The 20,947-nt window shown below is 37.0% G+C and overlaps 1 protein-coding gene and 1 long non-coding RNA gene across 2 annotated transcripts; one reads left to right on the forward strand and one right to left on the reverse strand.

Moving 5' to 3' along the window:
- The first annotated feature begins 1,615 nt into the window (after positions 1–1,615).
- LOC117533673 (gamma-aminobutyric acid receptor-associated protein-like 2) lies at positions 1,616–6,230 on the forward strand. The gene is made up of 4 exons (XM_034197569.1): positions 1,616–1,852; positions 3,570–3,625; positions 3,719–3,891; positions 5,672–6,230. Exons 1-4 carry the CDS (start codon positions 1,819–1,821, stop codon positions 5,760–5,762), a joined length of 354 nt encoding a protein of 117 aa, XP_034053460.1. The 5' UTR covers positions 1,616–1,818; the 3' UTR covers positions 5,763–6,230.
- A 6,750-nt stretch (positions 6,231–12,980) lies between these two features.
- On the reverse strand, positions 12,981–15,105 carry LOC117533665. The gene is made up of 5 exons (XR_004567091.1): positions 14,796–15,105; positions 14,079–14,157; positions 13,883–13,997; positions 13,607–13,705; positions 12,981–13,092 (listed from the first exon to the last, which is right to left on the reverse strand). It is a non-coding gene; the product is annotated as an uncharacterized LOC117533665 (long non-coding RNA).
- Between the last annotated feature and the right edge of the window lie 5,842 nt (positions 15,106–20,947).

Raw genomic sequence — 20,947 nt, forward strand, 5'->3', positions numbered from 1 at the left:
TGAGGAGTAGTTTAACCTGTTTTTCAGGTCTCAGGCTCGAAAATGACATTTCTAGAAGAAATTACCATAACTACACATCTAAAAGGGGAACATTAATAATCTTTTATCTCAAAGTAATGATAAACCTGTGAGTTGGATGTAGAAAAGTCAGAATCAATATAGATGTTTTTTATTTTAAAGAAAATTCAGATTGAACATAGTAAAAAACTGTAAATTATAGTGTTCGTCCAAAAAATATGTTTTACTTATAGTGAAAACTACCCTTGGATGATGGGTTAGTAGACTAAAAGCTTTAGGAATCCAAAGTACAACATATAATAAGTACCCTGTATCAAGATTGATGCAACACAAGTGACATTTGACCTTTTTAGAGAGGTTTAGCACAAAAAAAATCGAGTTCTTATCATAGAGTGATAATGTATGTACCAAACGATTCTGTGTCATCTCACGATGCGAATCGATGGGTTGGATGTGCAGAAAAGATACATAATAAGGGTTTTATGAGTGAGTTTATGTGCAGTAATCTGTTAGCATTTTTCGCTCGTTGCTAATTCAGAGGCTTTCAGTTAGCATTGTGGGTTTAAAAAAATAAATAAAAAAGATCAGTTAGCTGAGTTTCTTCCCGTTACATGGACATAAAACATTCATAGTTTATTACATCTTAAGAAGCCCTCAGACACTTTTGCTTGAAGATGTTGTGATTTCGGCCGCTTCGTCCGTGGGGTTTAAGAGGTTTGGTACTTATAATATTTTGTCACAGCAGCATGAAGACAAGTATTGCATATGAATGAAAAGTTAAATCAATTACAATATAGAAATAAACAGCACACGTATACATAGTATATAAACAGTAACAAATCAACAAAACGGAACAATACATAATATACATATCAACAGTGAACTATGTATAGAGTTAGTATCTCTTATGAATACATTATTAATATACAATACAATATTAAAGGTGGGGTAAGTTTGAGAAACCGGCTCGAGATACACTTTTTGTTATATTCCATGGAATGCTCTTAACATCCGATAGCAATGAATATCTGAAGTGCTTTGACAAAAAATCCATAAAAAATGTCATCTGTGGAAGCCGTGGCGCTGTAAAAAGCACGACCAATCATTTGAGCCAGCCCGGCTAAAATAACTGGATGGCCTACTTGCCTGTCAGCCTTCCATCTGTGCACAAACTTATCTCGTGCCCTCATTGGTCATGTGCGCGTTCGTGTGTGTTGGAGGAGGGGCTCTGTAAGGAAGTGGCAGATTTTTTCCGGCTTTGTATTTTCAAATTCTAGCGCACTCGAGCTGGTTTCTACAACATTACCTACCCCACCTTTAATAAACAGATTAACAAATATAATTGAAGCCAGTGTACTTTTGATAGGCCAGCCCACGACTGAGAACATGTTAACAATGTAAACTATTTACATTATAAGTTAGCAAGTAATTAATAACAGTTTGGAATAACAGTCCATGAATTGTCCATGTTTTAAAAAAAATGGAGTTCTTTCATAGACTGCGTTATGCGTTAATTGTTGCTAGCTTTTATTTTAAAACGTCCACACCATGTGTTCCCCCCTGCAGTTTGCGGCGGAATAGATCAGTCCGGGAGTGACGTCACCATCGGGGCAGCCAGAGGAGCTCAGTTTGTTGTTTGTTGTTTTGCTCGGAAGTGTTGCGAGCTGAGCTCTGCCCGTCTCTACGTTGAATTCAAAACCTGCAATCCAGTCGACAGCTTTTAAGAAAGATATTTAGAAAGATATTGTATCGTGGTTATTATCATTTTCATCTGCATCGAGCGAAAAAGAGCCCGGAAACATGAAATGGATGTTCAAAGAGGATCACTCCTTGGGTAAGGGAGGAGGAGGCTGCTGTTTTTAAAGATAACAAATATCTGTTATATTTCAGTTACACTTTCTGAAGAGGAATCCTATATTTGGGTGGTAGAGGAAGTAATTAGGCTTTATTGATTAGTACATATTTTCAAATACTTCGGGCAGCACAGACTGGCCTGTCCTTTAGGCTTTTGTTTATACAGGAAGCTCTGGTTTGCAAGCTAGCTTTACCGACACATTACAGCAGCTAATATGATTGACAGCTGATGTAAACGGCATTTATCTCGTCTTTACTTTAAATACGATATGTTGGGTCCCTGTATATGAACAAATCATCCTGTCTTTGTTCTTATTTCAACTCTGACGACGACCTGGTTTCAGGCTGGCGATGAATGTTGACACGAAGGAGACTTGCTAAAGCCTCCGTTATGTATTGAGTTTCAGTAAGCAGCTGGATAATACAAACTGGGATGTGTGGTGTAATACAGCTCATCATTTTATTTCCTCTACTTTTCACTTGGTATTACCTTAGGCCCGCCCGGCGTCAGCAGGACAGAACAAAAGTTGTTTTGGTAGGCCTGAGGGCTGGTTTAGCCCATATTAAAAATAATGTCAACTAGCACGAATTATAACAACACGTATAAAACAGGGAGAGCAGCAACCCTTTGCATTTAGGAATATGACACCAAAACCTAACGGGCATTTGAAGCACTCTGCATTCACAGTCTTAATCGACTTCCTGTTGACAGACCAGCTGATTGTAACTACTAGTGTTTATCAGGCTTTACAAATAGTGTCCATGTTATTTAGAATGCGTTGTATGTGTGGTTATTAGAAGGCTGCTTCAAATGTTCAAAGTATAAAACTAATGAGAATACTGCAGTTGGCAACCACAGTGTTATTGTTGGTGTCAGTGACTTCATTACCCATAACCCCCTATGATTACTGGGGAAATTAGGTTGTTTGTATCCAGTTTCAAATACACTATTTGTATAAAGCATTAGTTTTCACTCTTGAATAATCAGTTGATCTTTTTCCTATTTATTGATTAGCAGTAAAGAAACAACAAAAAGTGAATTAAGCAAATCCTTTTTCACAAATGTGGCATTAGTCTGGCTATATATCTTTAAACGTAATACAAGAAAATAAATCATAAAAAGCAAGAACTACAAAAATTAAGACATGTAAATACAATAGTAAAATGTAGTTTTTGTTTATCTGTATTTTTCTTTTTTTTCTTTCTTTTTTCTTCCCTGTCAAAGCGTCTTTGTGTTTCTAGAAAAGCGCTATACAAGACTCATGTATTATTATTATTATTATTAATATATATTATAATAATGCATCAAAGTTTTTCTCAAAGAAGGCTTCTTTAAATGCCATTAAAGGAAATCATATTCGAGCAACAATCCAAAAATAAAACCATCCATTATATCTTCATTTACTTATTTAGTCAATGAAAAAAAGCTAAAAATGAGTTTTGTCCTTTTTTGTAGTATTTAATGATGCAAAGAGCTTAAGTGGTGATGTTTTATTGATGATGCACATTCACATTTTAAGTGACTGGATTTACGGATGTTGTCTCCTAATCCACAGCAGCTGCTTGTGAACCTTTCACATTAGCGGTTAAGTATTGATCTTTGTCCATCACTGTCTTGCCTCTTGTCTCTCTACAGGAGTTTGTTGTCATGTCAAACATTCCCATCATTAACTCAAATGTTCCTTTTTGTCCACCAGAACATCGATGCATAGAGTCAGCCAAAATCCGAAACAAGTACCCTGACCGGGTCCCGGTGAGTGAGACTTCAGAGATGTTGCAGCTGATTTAGCCTGCTTAGTGATCCATTAATGGTCTATAAAATCAATGCTTCTGTTTGCTGTGTCAGGTGATTGTGGAGAAAGTGTCTGGATCACAGATAGTGGACATCGACAAGAGGAAGTACCTGGTCCCCTCTGACATCACAGTGGCTCAGTTCATGTGGATCATCAGGAAACGCATCCAGCTGCCCTCAGAGAAGGCCATCTTCCTGTTTGTGGACAAGACAGTGCCGCAGTCCAGGTGAGGGCCAAGACACCGGGGAGGGGAGGGGGTTTAATCAATTTCAAAGATTCCCAGTGCCTAGGCCAAGTAGCCTGAAAATGCCGCAGAGTCTGATTCAGATTTAAAAAAACTATTGCAATTTTGCAGTTTTGACGGTCAGTTTGTGCCCTCTAATGTCCACAACAAGAATGAACAGACTTAAATTAGACTGTGTCACTCCATTAGTTCTAACCTGTTCATATGTTTGTATAGATAGATAGAGATCCTTCCTAAACACAAACTTGTGAACCTGCAAACAGACAGCGGGAGGTAGACATGAAATTAATTGAAATCCATTTTTGTTAATTGATAAATAATTGTATTCGCTTTATTTGGCAAAAATGTACTTCTCCCAAAGGAAGTTAAAACTGAATATGTATAGGTTTTTGACATGTAGTTTTGTGTGCTTGATTTGTCAAAAATATGTTATAGTTTGCTATAATTTCTGAGAAAAGGGTCAATCAGTTGTCAATGCATTTGAGATCTTTAACCAGAAAATATTCAGAATATTTGACTCAAAAAACACTGAAGTAAGTAATCGATTTGTCAAAGAAAGTTGCATTTGTTTTCTTTTAATATATGAATCGACTTATCTAAAGCTCTTTAAGGTGCCACTTTCAAAGCTGGGCTGAGGTCATTTGTTCTGTAATGTTCTGGCATCACACAAATGCCTTTTATCAAAAACGATTTGATATAAAACTAGAGTCAAATCACGTGTACAGTTTTTATTAAAAGGATCCCTGTCAGACTGGATAAATTGACTCTGTCCTTTTTTAATTTCCCCTGTGGCTTGGTATCTCAATCATTTCCTTCTCATGGTTGAGTGAAAATGTGTCAGGGCTTCTTTTTATATTCAAGAAAAGAACATTTGTTGAAAATAAATTAGTCGAGGCGCTGGAGTAAGAATATGAAGGGCAGGTTGAGGGATTTTTTGTTGTACCTTTTTATGAATACACACCTGTAAAATATTAACTGGAGAACAACTTGGGAAAAACTTAACTTTCTGCACAACACCACAAGTGAATGTTTGATTTGGACCGGACATTAAGGCTGATTTAACACCGAGACAATCCTAACAACATCCAGAATGAGCTTTAGTTACACCCATCAACCCATTTGTTTCTCGCTGTAGAGGTGCACATCTGGTGCCATCCTGAAGGTCCGGTAGAGTAATAACTGTGGGAATAATCCTGAATCAAGTTATAGTTTTACACTAAACTATCTAAATCTGTTATGCGTGTCAGTCTTTCCAGATAGATGCAAATAAGACCAAATATGTCAATATGAGGATTTTGTAAATATTATAAGGAGTCCTGGGTTTGAATATTTCATTGCTCACTTAAAATGTATGTATTCCAGTAGCTTCTAGGAAGAGCTGGAATGAGATGAGTCCAGTCCTTGAATGCACCTGAATTTCGTTGTATATTTGTACTATGACAGTAAAGTATCCCATCTTATCTTAGATGGTACGAAATATACAACCCACTCGCTGTTAGTTTGGAAAGAGGGTATCTATTAGTATTATTGAAAAATGTATGGTATGGGTTTCTTGGAACAAGATTTTATTTTCGTTGGTTGCAATGAGCGGTTCATTTGAGTAAGTTCTCGTTCAAGATAGACTTTGTTTGCCCTGAATAAAGCTTAATGGTAATTTAGCAAAAATAAACTGATTCAGTTACTGTTAATTTGGTTTGTAAGCTGTAAGACAATTGGTTCCTACTGAAGACATAATTTATAAACGGTCCTCTCCTTGGTTTAGCATCACGATGGGGCAGCTGTACGAGAAAGAGAAGGACGAGGACGGCTTTTTATACGTGGCTTACAGTGGGGAGAACACCTTTGGCTTTTAAAAAAGCAAGAAAACCACGATCTGGACCGGCCTCACCTGCTCGACACCCCCCACCCCCACATCTAATCACAGCCCTCTCGGCCCCTGGAGGAACGGCGGGGAAACCCCATTGAGATTGAGAGACATGAACGTATCAGAAAGACGGACGACTGCTTTACCTGACGGGATAAACATATATGAGCGCACTGGTGTGTTTGTTCTGGCCCATGTTGCACCAGTTCTTTAAAGAGTCATAGATTCAGTTGTGTATAGTGTGTTACATTTTAATTATTTGTGTTATCTTGTTGTGATTTGAGTGTTTGTAGGAGGAACTTTGATTTTTTTTTTCTCTCACATTTTAAATAATACGCGTGAATGAATTTTGCTTTAGTTATGCTTCCTCTTTAAAGGCAATATTTAAAAATATCTTTTAATTTAAATATTTGAAATTAAATTAGGATGACCTAAACAATAAAATATTCAAATGGAACCTGGTTGATGTTTTTATTGTTTTATTTGAGCACTTTAATAATGTACATGTATAAGTGCTGAGATTGAGTGTATAAGACAGCAGCTTATTTGTCTTGAAGCCTAATAATATATCATTATTATGTCTGTATACTTTTTGTCGGGGTCACCAGAAGAAATCTGAGGGGGCGTCACATGACTAATGGAAAAGCACGAAAGAAGCTATGGTGAAATCTGTTTTGGTGTTTTGGGACTTTTCTCTAACCTCTGATTTGTTGCTGGGATTGGAGTTTGTGTTCCTGTTGAAGTGCTATAATACTGCCAGGTGTTTCTATTATTTTGTCTACCACATTTCATTTTGTATACATAACAGGAATAGCTTCTACGACATTGAACACTTCCCTCCCAGGTACCAGATTGCCAAAATCAGATTAATTCCAGTGGTTTAATATTTACATGTTGAATATCACATAAACAGGGGTCCATGTACTTTTGGCCAAAAATCTCCACTAGGTGGTGCCAGAGCCCTATCTCTCTAGGGCTCTGGGTGGTGCTAATGAGTCGCAAGCATGTGTCTAATGACGAGAGATACATTTGGGTTCTTACTGAAATCACAAAAATCTGAAATACTAGTTATTAAATGTCATTCTTACATCCTTCCTGCTGTAACAATGCATCTGAATGATACAAAGCATGTTGCTGTGGAGACCTTATAAGGGGATACTACAAAATAAAGATCAGATGTATAAAACTACGCAAATATGTCAAGCTTCATGATGAAGCTTGACATATTTGCGTAGTTTTATACATCTGATCTTTATTTTTTAGTTATGAAGCCTTCATGACATATTTGAAGCTTGGCTCAAGCTGCTTTGAGCCATTTCATCTAACAGGTTTGAAAAATGAAAAAGTTTACAATATAGGCTACTCAACACACCATTATAGTTATATTGTCATCCAAGTTCCCTCCAATGCCAGAGCCTGGATGAAAAACTCACTGTGAGACACTTGGTGGTTGAAAGTACAATTACTTAAATATTGAATGTAAAATCAGGTATAGTTTCATTTTCTGCTATTTCATATTTTCTACTTCTACTTAGAGAAAGAATATTGTAGTGTACTTTACTACGTTTATCTGATAACTTCTGTTGCTTTTTCTAAGATATATTAATGATATGATCATCAAATTAAATTAAGATGTAATATTAAAGACACTTTATTCACCGTTCAAGAGGGAATTCATAAGATACCCAAAAGTACAGTTTGTTGTATCACTTTTATCAGCTGCAACATTACATTGATGGACCCATTAATGCATCAATGATTATAGTCAAATAATAAAATATGACATACATGTATATATATTATGTAATATTATTCTATAATTGACAATTCTGCATAATGAGTCCTTTTACATTTGTAACTACATGTTGTGATGGTAATACTTTTCTGAGAACTTGTTACACCCCTGGATACACACATTATATTCACTTTTACTCTGAGGCGGAAGATGTCTATACAGTATGCTGTTTTTTTTCTTTTATACAGTATTCGCTCATACTGTATTCAAGACTTCTTTTACCACTATTAAATCTTATCTAATTATTATGGCACATTTTATTATTGATATCTGTCGTCACCTTTATTACATCGCTCTATGAACAGTGTATACATCCTTGCAGTGGTGGAAAGCACTTAAGTATATTTACTCATTTATTGTACTTAGGCTACTTACATATTTGTACTTTACTTGAGTATTACCATTTATTGCAGCTCAATACTTCTAATCTGATACATTTAGGAGGCAAATAGTGTACTTTTTATTCTACTACATTTAAGAAATGCTCACAGTTATAGTTACTAGCATAAAAACACATATATGCTGATATGGTGTAATGCAGTAGGCTACTGTACTACTAATCCAAACAGTATTTCACGTATCTAAATTGCTCCACATTGACAAGCTACAATACTAAAATGCAGTGGCGAACCGTGTCTATCACAACTGGACCTTTTGTAGACACACACACATCTCCCCGTAAACAATTCACAAAGGGATTAAATTGTTTAAAACACATGCTCAAAGTAAACCGGATTATGTGGATTCAAAAATCGTAAATAATCTACAAAATGGAGGAGACCGATCTGGTCGGAGCAACTGTGACAAATAATCCAACTGAAACCGGCATGGACAATGACTATGTTTTAAAAATGCGTTTATCCAGAAAAGCCCGGTTTGGACACTTTACGGGCAGAAGAAGCATTATACATTTCTGTCTTTGTATGCCTTTAATAGCTACTAACTTGAATTGTTATTTAAATTAATAAATCAATTATTTTTTATATTTTATTGTCAATATATGATTGGTTGATCAAACTGTCAGTCCAAACGTACGCTCTCATTCAGTGCAACGGCCAGGGCATTCGATCAAGGATGTAGAATACCTTGGTTGAAGGATATTCTACCCAGAGACCCAGAACAAGATCTGATTGGTTGCTTTCTTTTCTAACACAAAACCACTGAAATGCGTAGTGCATGGTCCGAGAAGGACAAACAAATCAACGTAACACTGTAATATTACAGATCAACAACACAGATATACGATTCTCATTTATTCATTTTATATACATTTTATTTATATAATTAAATCGATTTGTTGTTTGTTTTATCTGAGTGTTCCAGGGTATTCTCTGAATACATTGAAGGCCCTGACGATTCGCCACTGCTAAAATGCTCTTACATGTATCAAAACAGAATAACCTAATAACCACAATAATATAATACTGTGAAAAGAAGTAATTTTACTTTTGATACTCTTACCTGATAAAACTGCTGCAGTTTATATTATTGTGAAATGGGACATTATGCCGATTGAGTACGTTAACGTGTTGTGTACAGTTAGTATGTTTTGATGTTAATACTTTTGTACTTTCACTTAAAGGGCCCATGTCATGCTTTCCCGGTTATTACCTGTCCCCTTGTGTGTTATGAAGGTTTTTATGCATGTAAACGGTCTGCAGAGTCAAAAACCCTCAAAGTACACCCTGTAGGGAGTAAAACTCTAACACAGAAAATACCTGTCTCTGCTGCCCCAGAACGCCTCGTTGGTGATTTCTCATTTCCCATTGTTTTGCTTCCTGGGTTCTGTGACGTGTGAACACTCAAATCAAAAATAAATGACCGGATTGGCCCAAATTGACCAATTCGCGGTGCACCACACACACCAGGATCCCTTGGCTAACTAACAGGGAGTCCCCATTGACTTGCATAGAGCTCCCTGAACGCTGGTAATAGACGAGTTGTATGGAATGCCATTTAAGCCAAAATTAAATAATTAAATAATTAAATAAATACATATATATATATATATATATATATATAAATATGCCTATGAAATAAATTCTGAAATAAATAAATGCGGCAATAAATATGTATACATGTACATTTAAATACACATTTATTTATTTCATGGGACTTTCATTTCATAATGACACATTTATTTATTTCAAGAGACTTTTATTTCATAATGACACATTTATTTATTTCAAGAGACTCGTATTTCATAATGACATATTTATTTATTTCAGATGGCTTGTATTTCATAATGACGCATTTATTTATTTCAGGTGACTTGTATTTCATGATGAGACATTTCGGGGCGTGGTTAGCTCACAGATCCAGAGACCCAGACCAAAGCAACAGCACCACACTGACTACTCGAGAAGAGGAAGAAAATGGAGGAGAAGGACTATAAGGCAAACTACTAAATTCTCAGAGTCAGACATCGCATGTAATCTGATACTCTAAATTTCACCCGCCAGAAATGTTCGCTTCTTCTTCTTCGGTGTAAATTGTCCGTTGGCAAACCAGTTGACTTCTTCTTCTCTCGGTTTTTTGGCGGATTGCAAACAACTTTAAGGTGCATACCGCCACCTACTGTACATGAGTGTGAATCATCATATCATTCCATCTCTGAACTCATGGACGTATCTATGATCTAATCCAAAAATAAATAAATAAAAAACATAATAAATAAAACAAAACAACAATCTATGATCTTTCCTGACCTAATGTTAGATAATTTTACCTACCCCAGTTTCACTAAAGGTAAACAGTGCCTTTCTGGTAGCTCTTTCTCCCTCTCCTTTTGTTCCCAAAATACCAACCACACTCCATTCCCTATCTGCCTCTAAAACGTTATCCTTTAGTTTTTCTCTTTCAGCTTTATAGATGTTCCACATTTTCTTTAACTCCACAGTTCCTACACTTGTCACTGTTACTTTTCCCCATGACATGCAGCGTACCATTCAATGCTGTGTGATTTATTCTGAGTCTAGCTATCATCATTTCCTCCCTTCTGTTTCTTTCTTTATAAATGCTGGTCTGCTGGCATACCAGCAGACCAGCATTTATCTATCACCAGCTTATGTCAGTATTAAATATACAATGTATTCTGGTAACTATCAAAATAAAGACATTGTATAGTGTTCATAACAGTATTTTTATTTAATAAATTATACTTAATACAATAATATTACAAAAAAAACCTACATCTAAATAAATATATCATCTAAAATAGATGCATTTGATTTAAAAATAACAAATATAATTCAAAATGTAAACAGCAACAAAGAAATTATAAACATTTTTTTTCTTTTTCTTGTTAATATCCATTATCTTCTCCGTTATGTATCTTCCGGTCTTTGCCAATCTGGCCAGCATTTCTTGGTCCTCCACGTCTTTCTCGTACAGCCACTGCTTGAAGCAAACTGAAAATAAGAAACAACAATGTTTTAACAAATCATATTCAATTATGTGCTGATAGAACTGTAAACAGAATAGCTGAAACTTTAACAAAATAAATAACTCAGTTATCTCTAATCATTAACCCATGTTTGTATCATTGAGTTAACTGTGTGTTGCTGCTAGCATACATAATAAGACCTGACGTGGAAACGTTACTCGTGGATGGGGCTACAGAGCTGCTAGAAAGACAGTCGAACCCGGTGCATTCCTCCGTCTGGATGTGGAGCACTTTTGCTAAATGTTTAGACAAATAGCTCGTGTTACCGCCCTTACATGCTAAACTCTTATTGCACTTTTGGCAACAAGCATTTTCCACCTCAAGACCAAGCCCCCAGGAAGTGTGCCGTACTACAATTTCCTTATCAGTCTGTGACGTCGACCGGCCCAGAAATGCTTTTTCCCCATTGACTAACATTGGGAAAGAGACATCTGTAAATCGGTGGATAATTTTTTTGAAACTAAATAAACTACCCAGTATGAACTATTGTATAGCCCTAGAATCATTAAGTCCTTAAAGTTGTAAAATGCACTAAAAGCCGAATCTAGATTTATTCTCTCTCTCCATTCTTTCTAGTGAGCCGAGAGTGTGTGCTCGGGGGGCGGGGCTTAAGGGGCGCATGCTCTGTGAGCGCACAAACGGGTTCTTCTGCTCTGACAGCCAGGCATGACGGGTAATCTGTGACGTTTCGCTCTCTCAAAAGTTGGGCCATTTTGACTTCATGCGCCAATGAGCAGCTCTCATAGGAAAGAACGAGGCCCCTCCTCCGACGCTGTATCCAGTTCTTATTATACATCCGTGCTCAAGACGGGTTACATATAACTACCCTCGGGGCGCTTAGTTCTCTCCGCCATGTGTTTGTGTGCGCGTGCGTGTGTTGCATACATGTAGCAGGTTCTGTGTGTAAACTGCCCCACCCCCTCGCACACCGACAAGGGAGAGAGATCTCTCGTCTGGATTGGAAAGATCGAAAATAAATCATAGACGCACTTTGTAGTCTATTGCATATTAGAAACGGAGTTGGCGACAGTAAGACTGCGATATAATGTTTATGTAGATATAATACATATGACATCTATTTTTTAAATTTCTCCAGTACCGATAAAAAGATCGATAACGTTGGACGTTAACGGTACCACGGTCTTTAATAATTTAGCCCCGGGGCCCGTTTAATACCAGGGCTTGGTACCCATCCCTAGTTTTAATTATTACATCATCAATATTACATTTCAAATAACCAAGTACTTGGTTACCAACACAAAGCGCAAGTGGCTAGTGCTGCTAAGAACATACCTGGTGATGGTGATGATGGTGGCTCTTCGCTGCAGGATCTGGTCTATGTCCTCCTAGCAGAAGCGATTGCCTTCGTCGTTCTCGTCCATGATGGCGGCGTAGGCTCCTTTCCTCAGCAGGTCCTCGATCTCCTTCTTGGAGAACTGCTGGACCGGCTAAAGGCGACGCAGAGAGACATTTACACATATGGATTTAGAAAACTCTTTTTGAAAATAAACCAAGCGTACTGCAACAGCGACTGACCCAAAAATGACTTGGCATCTAGAAATATGACAGATTTTCTTTTTCTCACCCCGTTGTTGTTGCCTTCTTTGTTCCCACTCATGCTCTGCAGGACGGCACGGTCCAGCCCGAGCTTCAGACTAGCTTTATCCAGCATTTCCCTCTCATAGTTTCTAGTGATCAGACGGTACACCTTCACCGCCTTAGACTGGCCAAAACGATGACACCGAGCTTGAGCCTGAAATAAAAAATTAAAAGAGGGGTCAAAAGAGCATCATGTGCAGCTGCTGTTCAACGTTTTTAAGCATTAAATGGGAAAATAATATACACTTAAAGAACCGAGGGAATAAACGGAAAGACTGTTGTTGTTGTTGTTGTTGTTGTTGTTGTTGTTGTTGTTGTAGCCCTATTGAACTATCTTTAGGACAGACAGAGCAGATATATATATCGTACCTGCAGGTCTTTTGAGGGTTCCAGTCAGAGTGGAATATCACACAGGTGTCCGCAGCAGTGAGGTTCACAAGCTCTTGATCAGGTGTTTGATGTGGGCTGACATGATCCTTTCTGCAGCGATAAATAAAGAAAACAAAGAAGACATTATTAATAATAGTAATGATGGTAACAACAATAATATTAGTATAACTATTTATATAGCACTTACACAATAATTGCAAAGTGATTCTCACAACAAAAATAAAGAACAAAACAATATCAACAATAAAAAAACTAATGATTATAGGAATGTTAAGAGACAAATAAATGATAAACATTCTAAGAGGCCGACTACAAAAGGTAGACTCAATGGCTCTTGATGACATCAATGAGCAGTCCCAAAACATGCTACTGTATAAAAAGAAATATGTCCAGATTTCTTCTATTTAGTGTTGGATGATTTGTTGTATTGATTGCTGATGGATGTTAAGATATGTTTTACAATTATAACAAAAAGATTATTGTAATTGGAATAAAAAAGTTTACAAATCATAGTTTTAATAAAATGACTAGCAATATAGGATTTATTCAACAGCGGTAAAGCATTAAGTTGCTAAATTAACATACACTGAACTGTAAAACTTACCACTATTTAGGAAAGGACCTGATCAGAAGGATTGACTAGTAAGACAGCAAAGAGGCGGAGGAGGTCTCTGTCATGTACAACCATTGGTAGATGTTACACCTGAAAGAAAGATAAGGAAATAAGACAACACAGGAGGACAAACATCTTCTTAAGTAAAAGACGAAATCATGTTAAGCTTTACATCTTTCAGTCTTTACAATGCACTGTTGGAAATTACATTCCAACGGCTAAATTCAAAGTCAATACCATAAATAACTGGGTACCAAAGTGCTTTACCTGATAGAACACGTTCCACACGGAGCAGCAACCATCCGGCTGGGCCTTTTGCTGCATATCATCTCCTCCCTCTCCACTGTTTCCAGTAGATATCTACTGCCTCTGTCCAATAAAACTGAAATGCCCCAAAACAATCAAATTAAAGAAGTTAAAACCAATAAGTTGCTTTTGGCATTCAAATGTATTAGAATCTCACCTTTTTCCTAGATGTCAGGAAGGCCAGGAAGTCATTCCCTTCAAGTCCGCAACCAGTCATAGGAGTTCAAATGCAAAGCCTGACCGATGACAAGAGCGAGAGACTTACATTTTACAAGTTAAGTAATACCAGAGCAGTGTTTTTTACGACATGCAGATAACAGATCAAATCCCCTGACAGGCTCACACACTTTGGTGATGTCCTCATCTGATAATGATGTTTCATTTTTAGCAGCAAAGTAACATTACTCAAGGTATATGTTGGACCCAAACTGTCCCTACAGTTTCAGGGAGATTAACAAAGAAAAGTTTGCAATGAAGCACAAAACCCCCTCTTTGTATTAAGCTAGCTGCCACAGAAAGTACAGCTTAACATGCTAACCTGGTAGAGTTAGCTAACGTTAGCTAACTTCATGTCCAACTAAAAACCTCTAACGTGCATTACATTGACGATTTTAAACACAATGTAACTCTCAACTTGTAAAATAAGTTAATAACGTTAAGTTTAACATACCCTTAAATAACTACATCACGTTTTTCAGGGGCAACACAAACGTTAGCTGCTAACTGTTGTTAGCTAAGACAGCTAGCTCGTAACAATAGCCTCCTAACAAACTTAAGGTTACGTTAACATTAACTTAACGTTGTAAGAAAGCAAAACGAACCTTCGAGAAATCTTTTACTCTCAGACTGGGTGTAATTGTGTAGCGTTGCTTACCTCCAGAAGGACTTTTAGCTGTTTCCCAGTAGAGACTAGAGAGAGCTGTCAGAGCGGTTGCTCTCAGAAGAGCAGCATTGGGCGGACCAGATAAGACCAGAGAAGAACCAGTTAAGCACAATAATGGTTCTTGAACCGGTTTGGTTTATTGGCAGTTTGCAAACCACTTAAGTACTGGAGTGTGAAACAAAAGCTATTGAGTCAGTGTTGTGGTGCTGTTGCTTTGGTCTGGATCTGTGAGCTAACCACGCCCCGTTCATTTGCATATAAGGAATGGAAATGTCTCATCATGAAATACAAGTCACCTGAAATAAATAAATGCGTCATTATGAAATACAAGTCATCTGAAATAAATAAATGCGTCATTATGAAATACAAGTCATCTGAAATAAATAAACATGTCATTATGAAATAAAAGTCCCATGAAATAAATAAATGTGTATTTAAATGTACATGTATACATATTTATTGCCTCATTTATTTATTTCAGAATTTATTTCATAGGCATATTTATATATATATATATGTATTTATTTAATTATTTATTTATGTATTTATTTATTTATTTATTTAATGTAGGCTTAAATGGCATTCCATAGAGTTGGGATCGCGGATAAATGCTCTCCGCAGATCCATTCTCACAGCGTTAAACCTTTTTCTTACTCAATATCAAGCCACACTTATGCTGCGCTTCCATTACAGTTTAGGAACTGGGGTAGTTACTATAGTAACGCAGTGTAGGCGGTGCCGTGACGTCATCTTCAGTGAGAGCCCCAGAAAAACAACACAGCCGTTAGCTCTTAGCACTCTAGAGCTCACAGCTCTTCATATCTGTTCAGAAACTAGACAAAAGTTAAACAAGTTACAAACCACAGACTGGCCTGTGTCCATGGCGAATACAGTCGCTGGTTTATTTATGTCTGTATAGGCCGTTGTTGTGAGTGTGGGCGGTCGGAGCATATAACGTAGCTTAGCCAAGCTCCATTTAGAAAACACGCATTTTAAAAGGGGGTTTTCGCCTGCCGTTCTGTCTGCAGACTTGTCAAAGCATTAATTCATGGTTTTTACTACCGGTATACAGTATGTTGTTACTTCGGCATCATTTTGAAACGTGTATTACAATTAAATCACGGTCAAATATGTTCATCTTGTTTGTAGTTGTAGCCCCCTTGCCAGCGATTCTCTCTCTAGTTTAGCATACTCAGCCTGGTTGTTCCTGGCCCTAGAACCACGATTTATGGGGGCCAGAAAAACTGTGAATTAGGACCCCGCTAGCCGGTACTAGGCCAAGTGGAAACGCAACCAAAACGGGGCCGCACGGCTCGGCACGCTTAAAGCGAGCTACCCGCTGCAGTGGAAACGCGTCATTATTGTTTTTTGCTTCGGCTGTGAGTGTTTGTGTGTGCTGAGGATGAGTTTCGCTGTGTCTCGCTGTATCGCCGACCCGGAAACCTGTCCCACTCCTCGCAGCAACGAGCCTCGCACGTCCCGACCAATCAGAGCACACTGGGCCTCACAGGGGTTTAGGACAGAGAGTGAATACCGGTGAATACACATATACAGAGATGCTGTATGAGAAACCAATGTGATTTTGGAAAATTGCACAATTTCAAATCTATTCTAGTTTGTCCTCAACAATGGAAATATGATCAGTAGAAATGGCCATGACATGGGACCTTTAAGTCAAATATTGAAATCAGGACTTTCACATGTAATGAAGTACTTAAGACCATTTTACTTCTTCTTAATTAAAGAATCTGAGTACCAACACTGCAACCTTGCATGGAATGTATGCACTTAATGAAGTAAGTTCCATCTGTCAACTCTAAAATTGTCTTACTCAGTCGTTTTCTTTGACTACTTTCACTTCCTTGTCTTTTCTTAGCAGTCTTTCTATAACCATGCTGCATACTTGGTAGTAAACAGGCAGAACTTCCCTCATTGAAAGCTCAGAGGGTGGTAGAAAGGAAGCTTGCTTGTGCTTTTAAACCACACTTCCTCATCCTCAAAAGAAAGATATCTTGGAAACCATTTCTCCTCTCCATCACTGAGGCAATATGCGTTAACTTTCTCATGAATTTGACAGAATCATCAACTTCTCATGGTCAAATAGAAGTTGTTCAAAGTGAACACAATTACTGATTGGCCATGAATTTGGTATTAAAGGTATACTTCACCAACAAAATGGCCATGCATATAATACTAAACTCACCTTGTGTGTTGACCTTTGATCCTTAAAGAAAAGTTGTCAGGGTCTGTTTATTTTTCTGTTGATCACCAGAGCCTGGATACAAACTAACTGTGAGACACTTGGTGGTTGAAATACAATTAATTAAATGAAAGCTTTAGCGCAAGTTCAATAAGGAAGACCTAACACGAGTCACTTACACGTCACTCTATGGCTCCCTTCCCCCCTCATTAAATACGAGGGCGTCACCCCTCAGCAGCCAATTGCGGCACAATGCTAAATTCCTTAAATGCCTGCTCTTCCTCCCTGTCAGTTGTCATTGCAGATGATCACACGCAACCTGCCTCCACCCTCTCGCCTCCCGTCTCCTCCAGGACAAAGCTAAACCTTCCTTCTTCAGACCGGTCTCACCTACTCATCACCACCACCAATGTCTAGACCCGGGGATTTAATCGGAGCGGTTCTTTCCCTCCTGAATGATTATCCTGCAAACCGGGGGCCTAATCGCCAACACCATTACATTCTCCTGTTGTATTATCATGGCAAACATTTCATTCATATGACGTGTAAACAATAAATATGTAATCCTTACATCACGTCTCTCCGGTTTGAAATACTGTAGGCCTATGTAAAATGGTATTCTGCTATTTCATATTTTCTCTTAGAGAAGAAATATGTACTTTTTACTTTACTAAATGTATCCAATAACTTCTGCTGCCTTTTTTCTGAATTATATTAATGATATAATCATCAAATTAAATTATGATGTAATATTATAGGTGAAGATAACACTTTATTCACCGTTCAAGAGAGATATATAAAAAGTAGATGGCTCCACTTTTATCAGATGCAACATTAAATGCATGATTTTATCAAATATGAAATATGACATACGTAATTGTAATATTATTCTATAATTGACAATTCTGCATAATGAGACATTTTAGCATTTGGAACTACATGTTTTTATGGTAACCACTTTTTTAAATATTTTAAAATGCAGGATTTTCCTACCCTGTATTTCTCTTCAACCTATGTTACTGATCTGAGTACTTGTACCTTGTGTACTGGTTTTTGTATCTGTTCCCCGGTTTGTGCATGTTCAGTTTTTCCTTGTTTTCTTGGTTATCGGATTGTTTGTGGCATTAAAGATCGCTTTTTTTTAAACTACGTGACCTACTTGTTTGGTACTGCGTTGTGGTCCTGCCTTCCTACTAACACCCTTACACATGTTCGTTTCCTTGCATAGCTTCACGATGAGCGAAAAGTAAAGAATCAAAGAGAAGTCCTGATGAACTGAAACACGTTTTCATTTACAATGTAATTAGTCTTGGGGGTTCCTCAGGTAACCATACTCGTCGGCCCACTACTCTTTCTCTTATAAATACATAATGACTCTTATCAGTGTTCTCTAGCTGTTTGCCAACAAAGGAGAAATATTATTTTTATTTCACACAATAATGCCTGTTAATGTATGTATCAATACAATTGTACCTACACAGAAGATTTCAGCAATATACAGGTGCATGAAATTATGTCATCATATAATCAGAATGATGAAGTGAAAACACATTTTTGTGAATGACTTCTTCAGTGTAAATCCAGCTACACATTGTTCTCAGAAATGCTGATGTCAAGTTTTCTGTTGTAAACGGATGAGGAAGGAAGTCCCATCATGTATTAACTCAATCTCAGCTCGCACAATACACTACTAATGTACTACTAATAATGCATAAACTTCCAATATGAACTGAAGTGCTACAGATTCATGTATTTCTATTGCTGCTGAAATATTATCACCTACAATGTACTGCTCTAATACCATGGCTACTAAAGCTCAGTGGAGGAAAAAGTATTAAAATAATCGACTTCAGTAAAAGTAGCGATATCAAAGTATAAACTATTTCATTACAAGTCTTGCATTCCAAACCTCATCAATGTAAAAGAACAAACAACACATTGTTCTTAAAGTACAAGTGCCGTGGCTACTGTCAGTGCTTTACTTTATTTTATGATGCATTAACCTGCATCTAGTACTTGAATGTTGCTGTTCATCCTAATTTGAAAAATTCTACCATTATGCTTAGCTAATTAGTACTGCTATGATGGACAGCATATATTACTTAAACATGCTTGATTTTTGAATGTGTGCATTAATGTCCCACAATGCAATGCCTAAATGAATCAGAAAAGATCTGGGATTTAGAAAAAGAGTAAAGGACTAATCTTTGGAACGATCATTTGATTGAATTGTCTGCAGCATTTCACTTCTGAAAGGTGTACTGAAGTATGGAGTCCAATGTTCAGATTCCCCCACTGCCATTCAACATGCATTTCATTGCAGTGTTTATATTTGTGATGTTATTACAATTAAGAAAAATGCTGTTACGGTTTTTAATCTGGGATACCAAGACATATTTGTGGCAGCAAGTTAACAGAGATGTAAAGTTATATTGAAGTGTGAGCTTGCAGATAAAAGGCCTTCCATAATGATGGCAGTTATATCCAGAGAAATCTAAAGGGAAAGCAACAATCAAAAGCCCATCCATATTCTGTGTAAAACTTTTGAAGAATTGTTTTACATGTAATTATTGACGTCACATTTCCTCTATAGTGCAGAAAACAGATGTTGAGAGCTGTAACAGAAAAAAAAACAACATTTTTTTCTTCTTCTGAGAACCAATTGCTTTCTGAGAACACGACTCAGCAATGATGGGGAGCTGTTGGAGGCAGGAGTTGTATAAATACAGGGAGCACAGAGCAGGTTTCTATCACACTTCAAACCTTGAAGATTACAAGCTTTCATCCCAACAGAAGCTCTGCCATCTCTGAACTATGAAGACTCTGGTGACTCTCGTACTTCTGATCTGCGTCCTGCGTCACTGCACTGCCGGTCAGTATCTTTGCTGGATTTCTCTGTGAGCTGTCAATGTAAACTGTGTTTGGTATTAAGTGTGTGTTTGTCTGTGTTCACAGCTCCGGTCGGACCATCAGCACCACAGGATGGATGTTGTAATGGCTTCAATACAAAAAAAATTCCCAGAAAAAGGGTGACACACGTGGCGAAGACCCCGAGTGGCTGTGAATCCCAAGCAATTGTGTAAGTTTATACACGTATGCATGTTAATCTAATACACCCCATGTGTTTCTTAGTTTACGTAAATGCAGCAATAATACAAGGTATAAATATTATATTATTCATTTTTTTTTTGGTGAAATAGAAAGTAATAATTAAGGAAACTAATAATTAAAGCAAAGTAACAGTACCTCATATTGTAGCAATTACACACCTTAAATAATTATTTTATTAATGAATGATTACTTTCATACTATAATCTTGAATCTATGTTTCTAGTCTTAAGGCTTACTAAATGCATGTTCAACGCTCTGCATTATTCACACATTTAAAAACACAACAGTGGTGACAGGACATACAGTGCCAGCTGCTTATCAAGGAGCAAAAGCAACAAACAGTCAAATAAATAGTTTGAAAATAAAACATTGAATAAAAGATCACAGACAAAACCCAGTGTTCTTTAGTAAAACCAAAAACCTCCACCAGAGAGAGCTGTTTAGTTAACCAGCATGTAAACTGTCTATGTCTGGTACTTAAAAATAGTACCATTTCTACTGATTTATACTTTTTCTGCTACTTTATTTTGAAACCTTACTACAATTTGGGGAAATATTTAGCTTTTTAAAGCTATGATTACTTAGTTACTTACTTTGGTTGAGATTGGATTCAGATTTAAAATACAGTACATGTGCATGTATGTGATATGTAGTTAACAAAATATGATTGACATTTTACAGATTAAATTACACAACGTGAAACAATTACGTGAAATTGATCTTACACATTTATGCATAAGTAATGCGACAATAATAATAATTCTAGTGATTGTTATTAAAGGTAGTTTAACATTCACAATTCAACATTATGAGCCTTTTGAGATGATTTAGT

This window comes from Gymnodraco acuticeps, unplaced genomic scaffold (assembly GCF_902827175.1).
Source record: "Gymnodraco acuticeps unplaced genomic scaffold, fGymAcu1.1, whole genome shotgun sequence".
NCBI classification, from domain to species: domain Eukaryota; kingdom Metazoa; phylum Chordata; class Actinopteri; order Perciformes; family Bathydraconidae; genus Gymnodraco; species Gymnodraco acuticeps.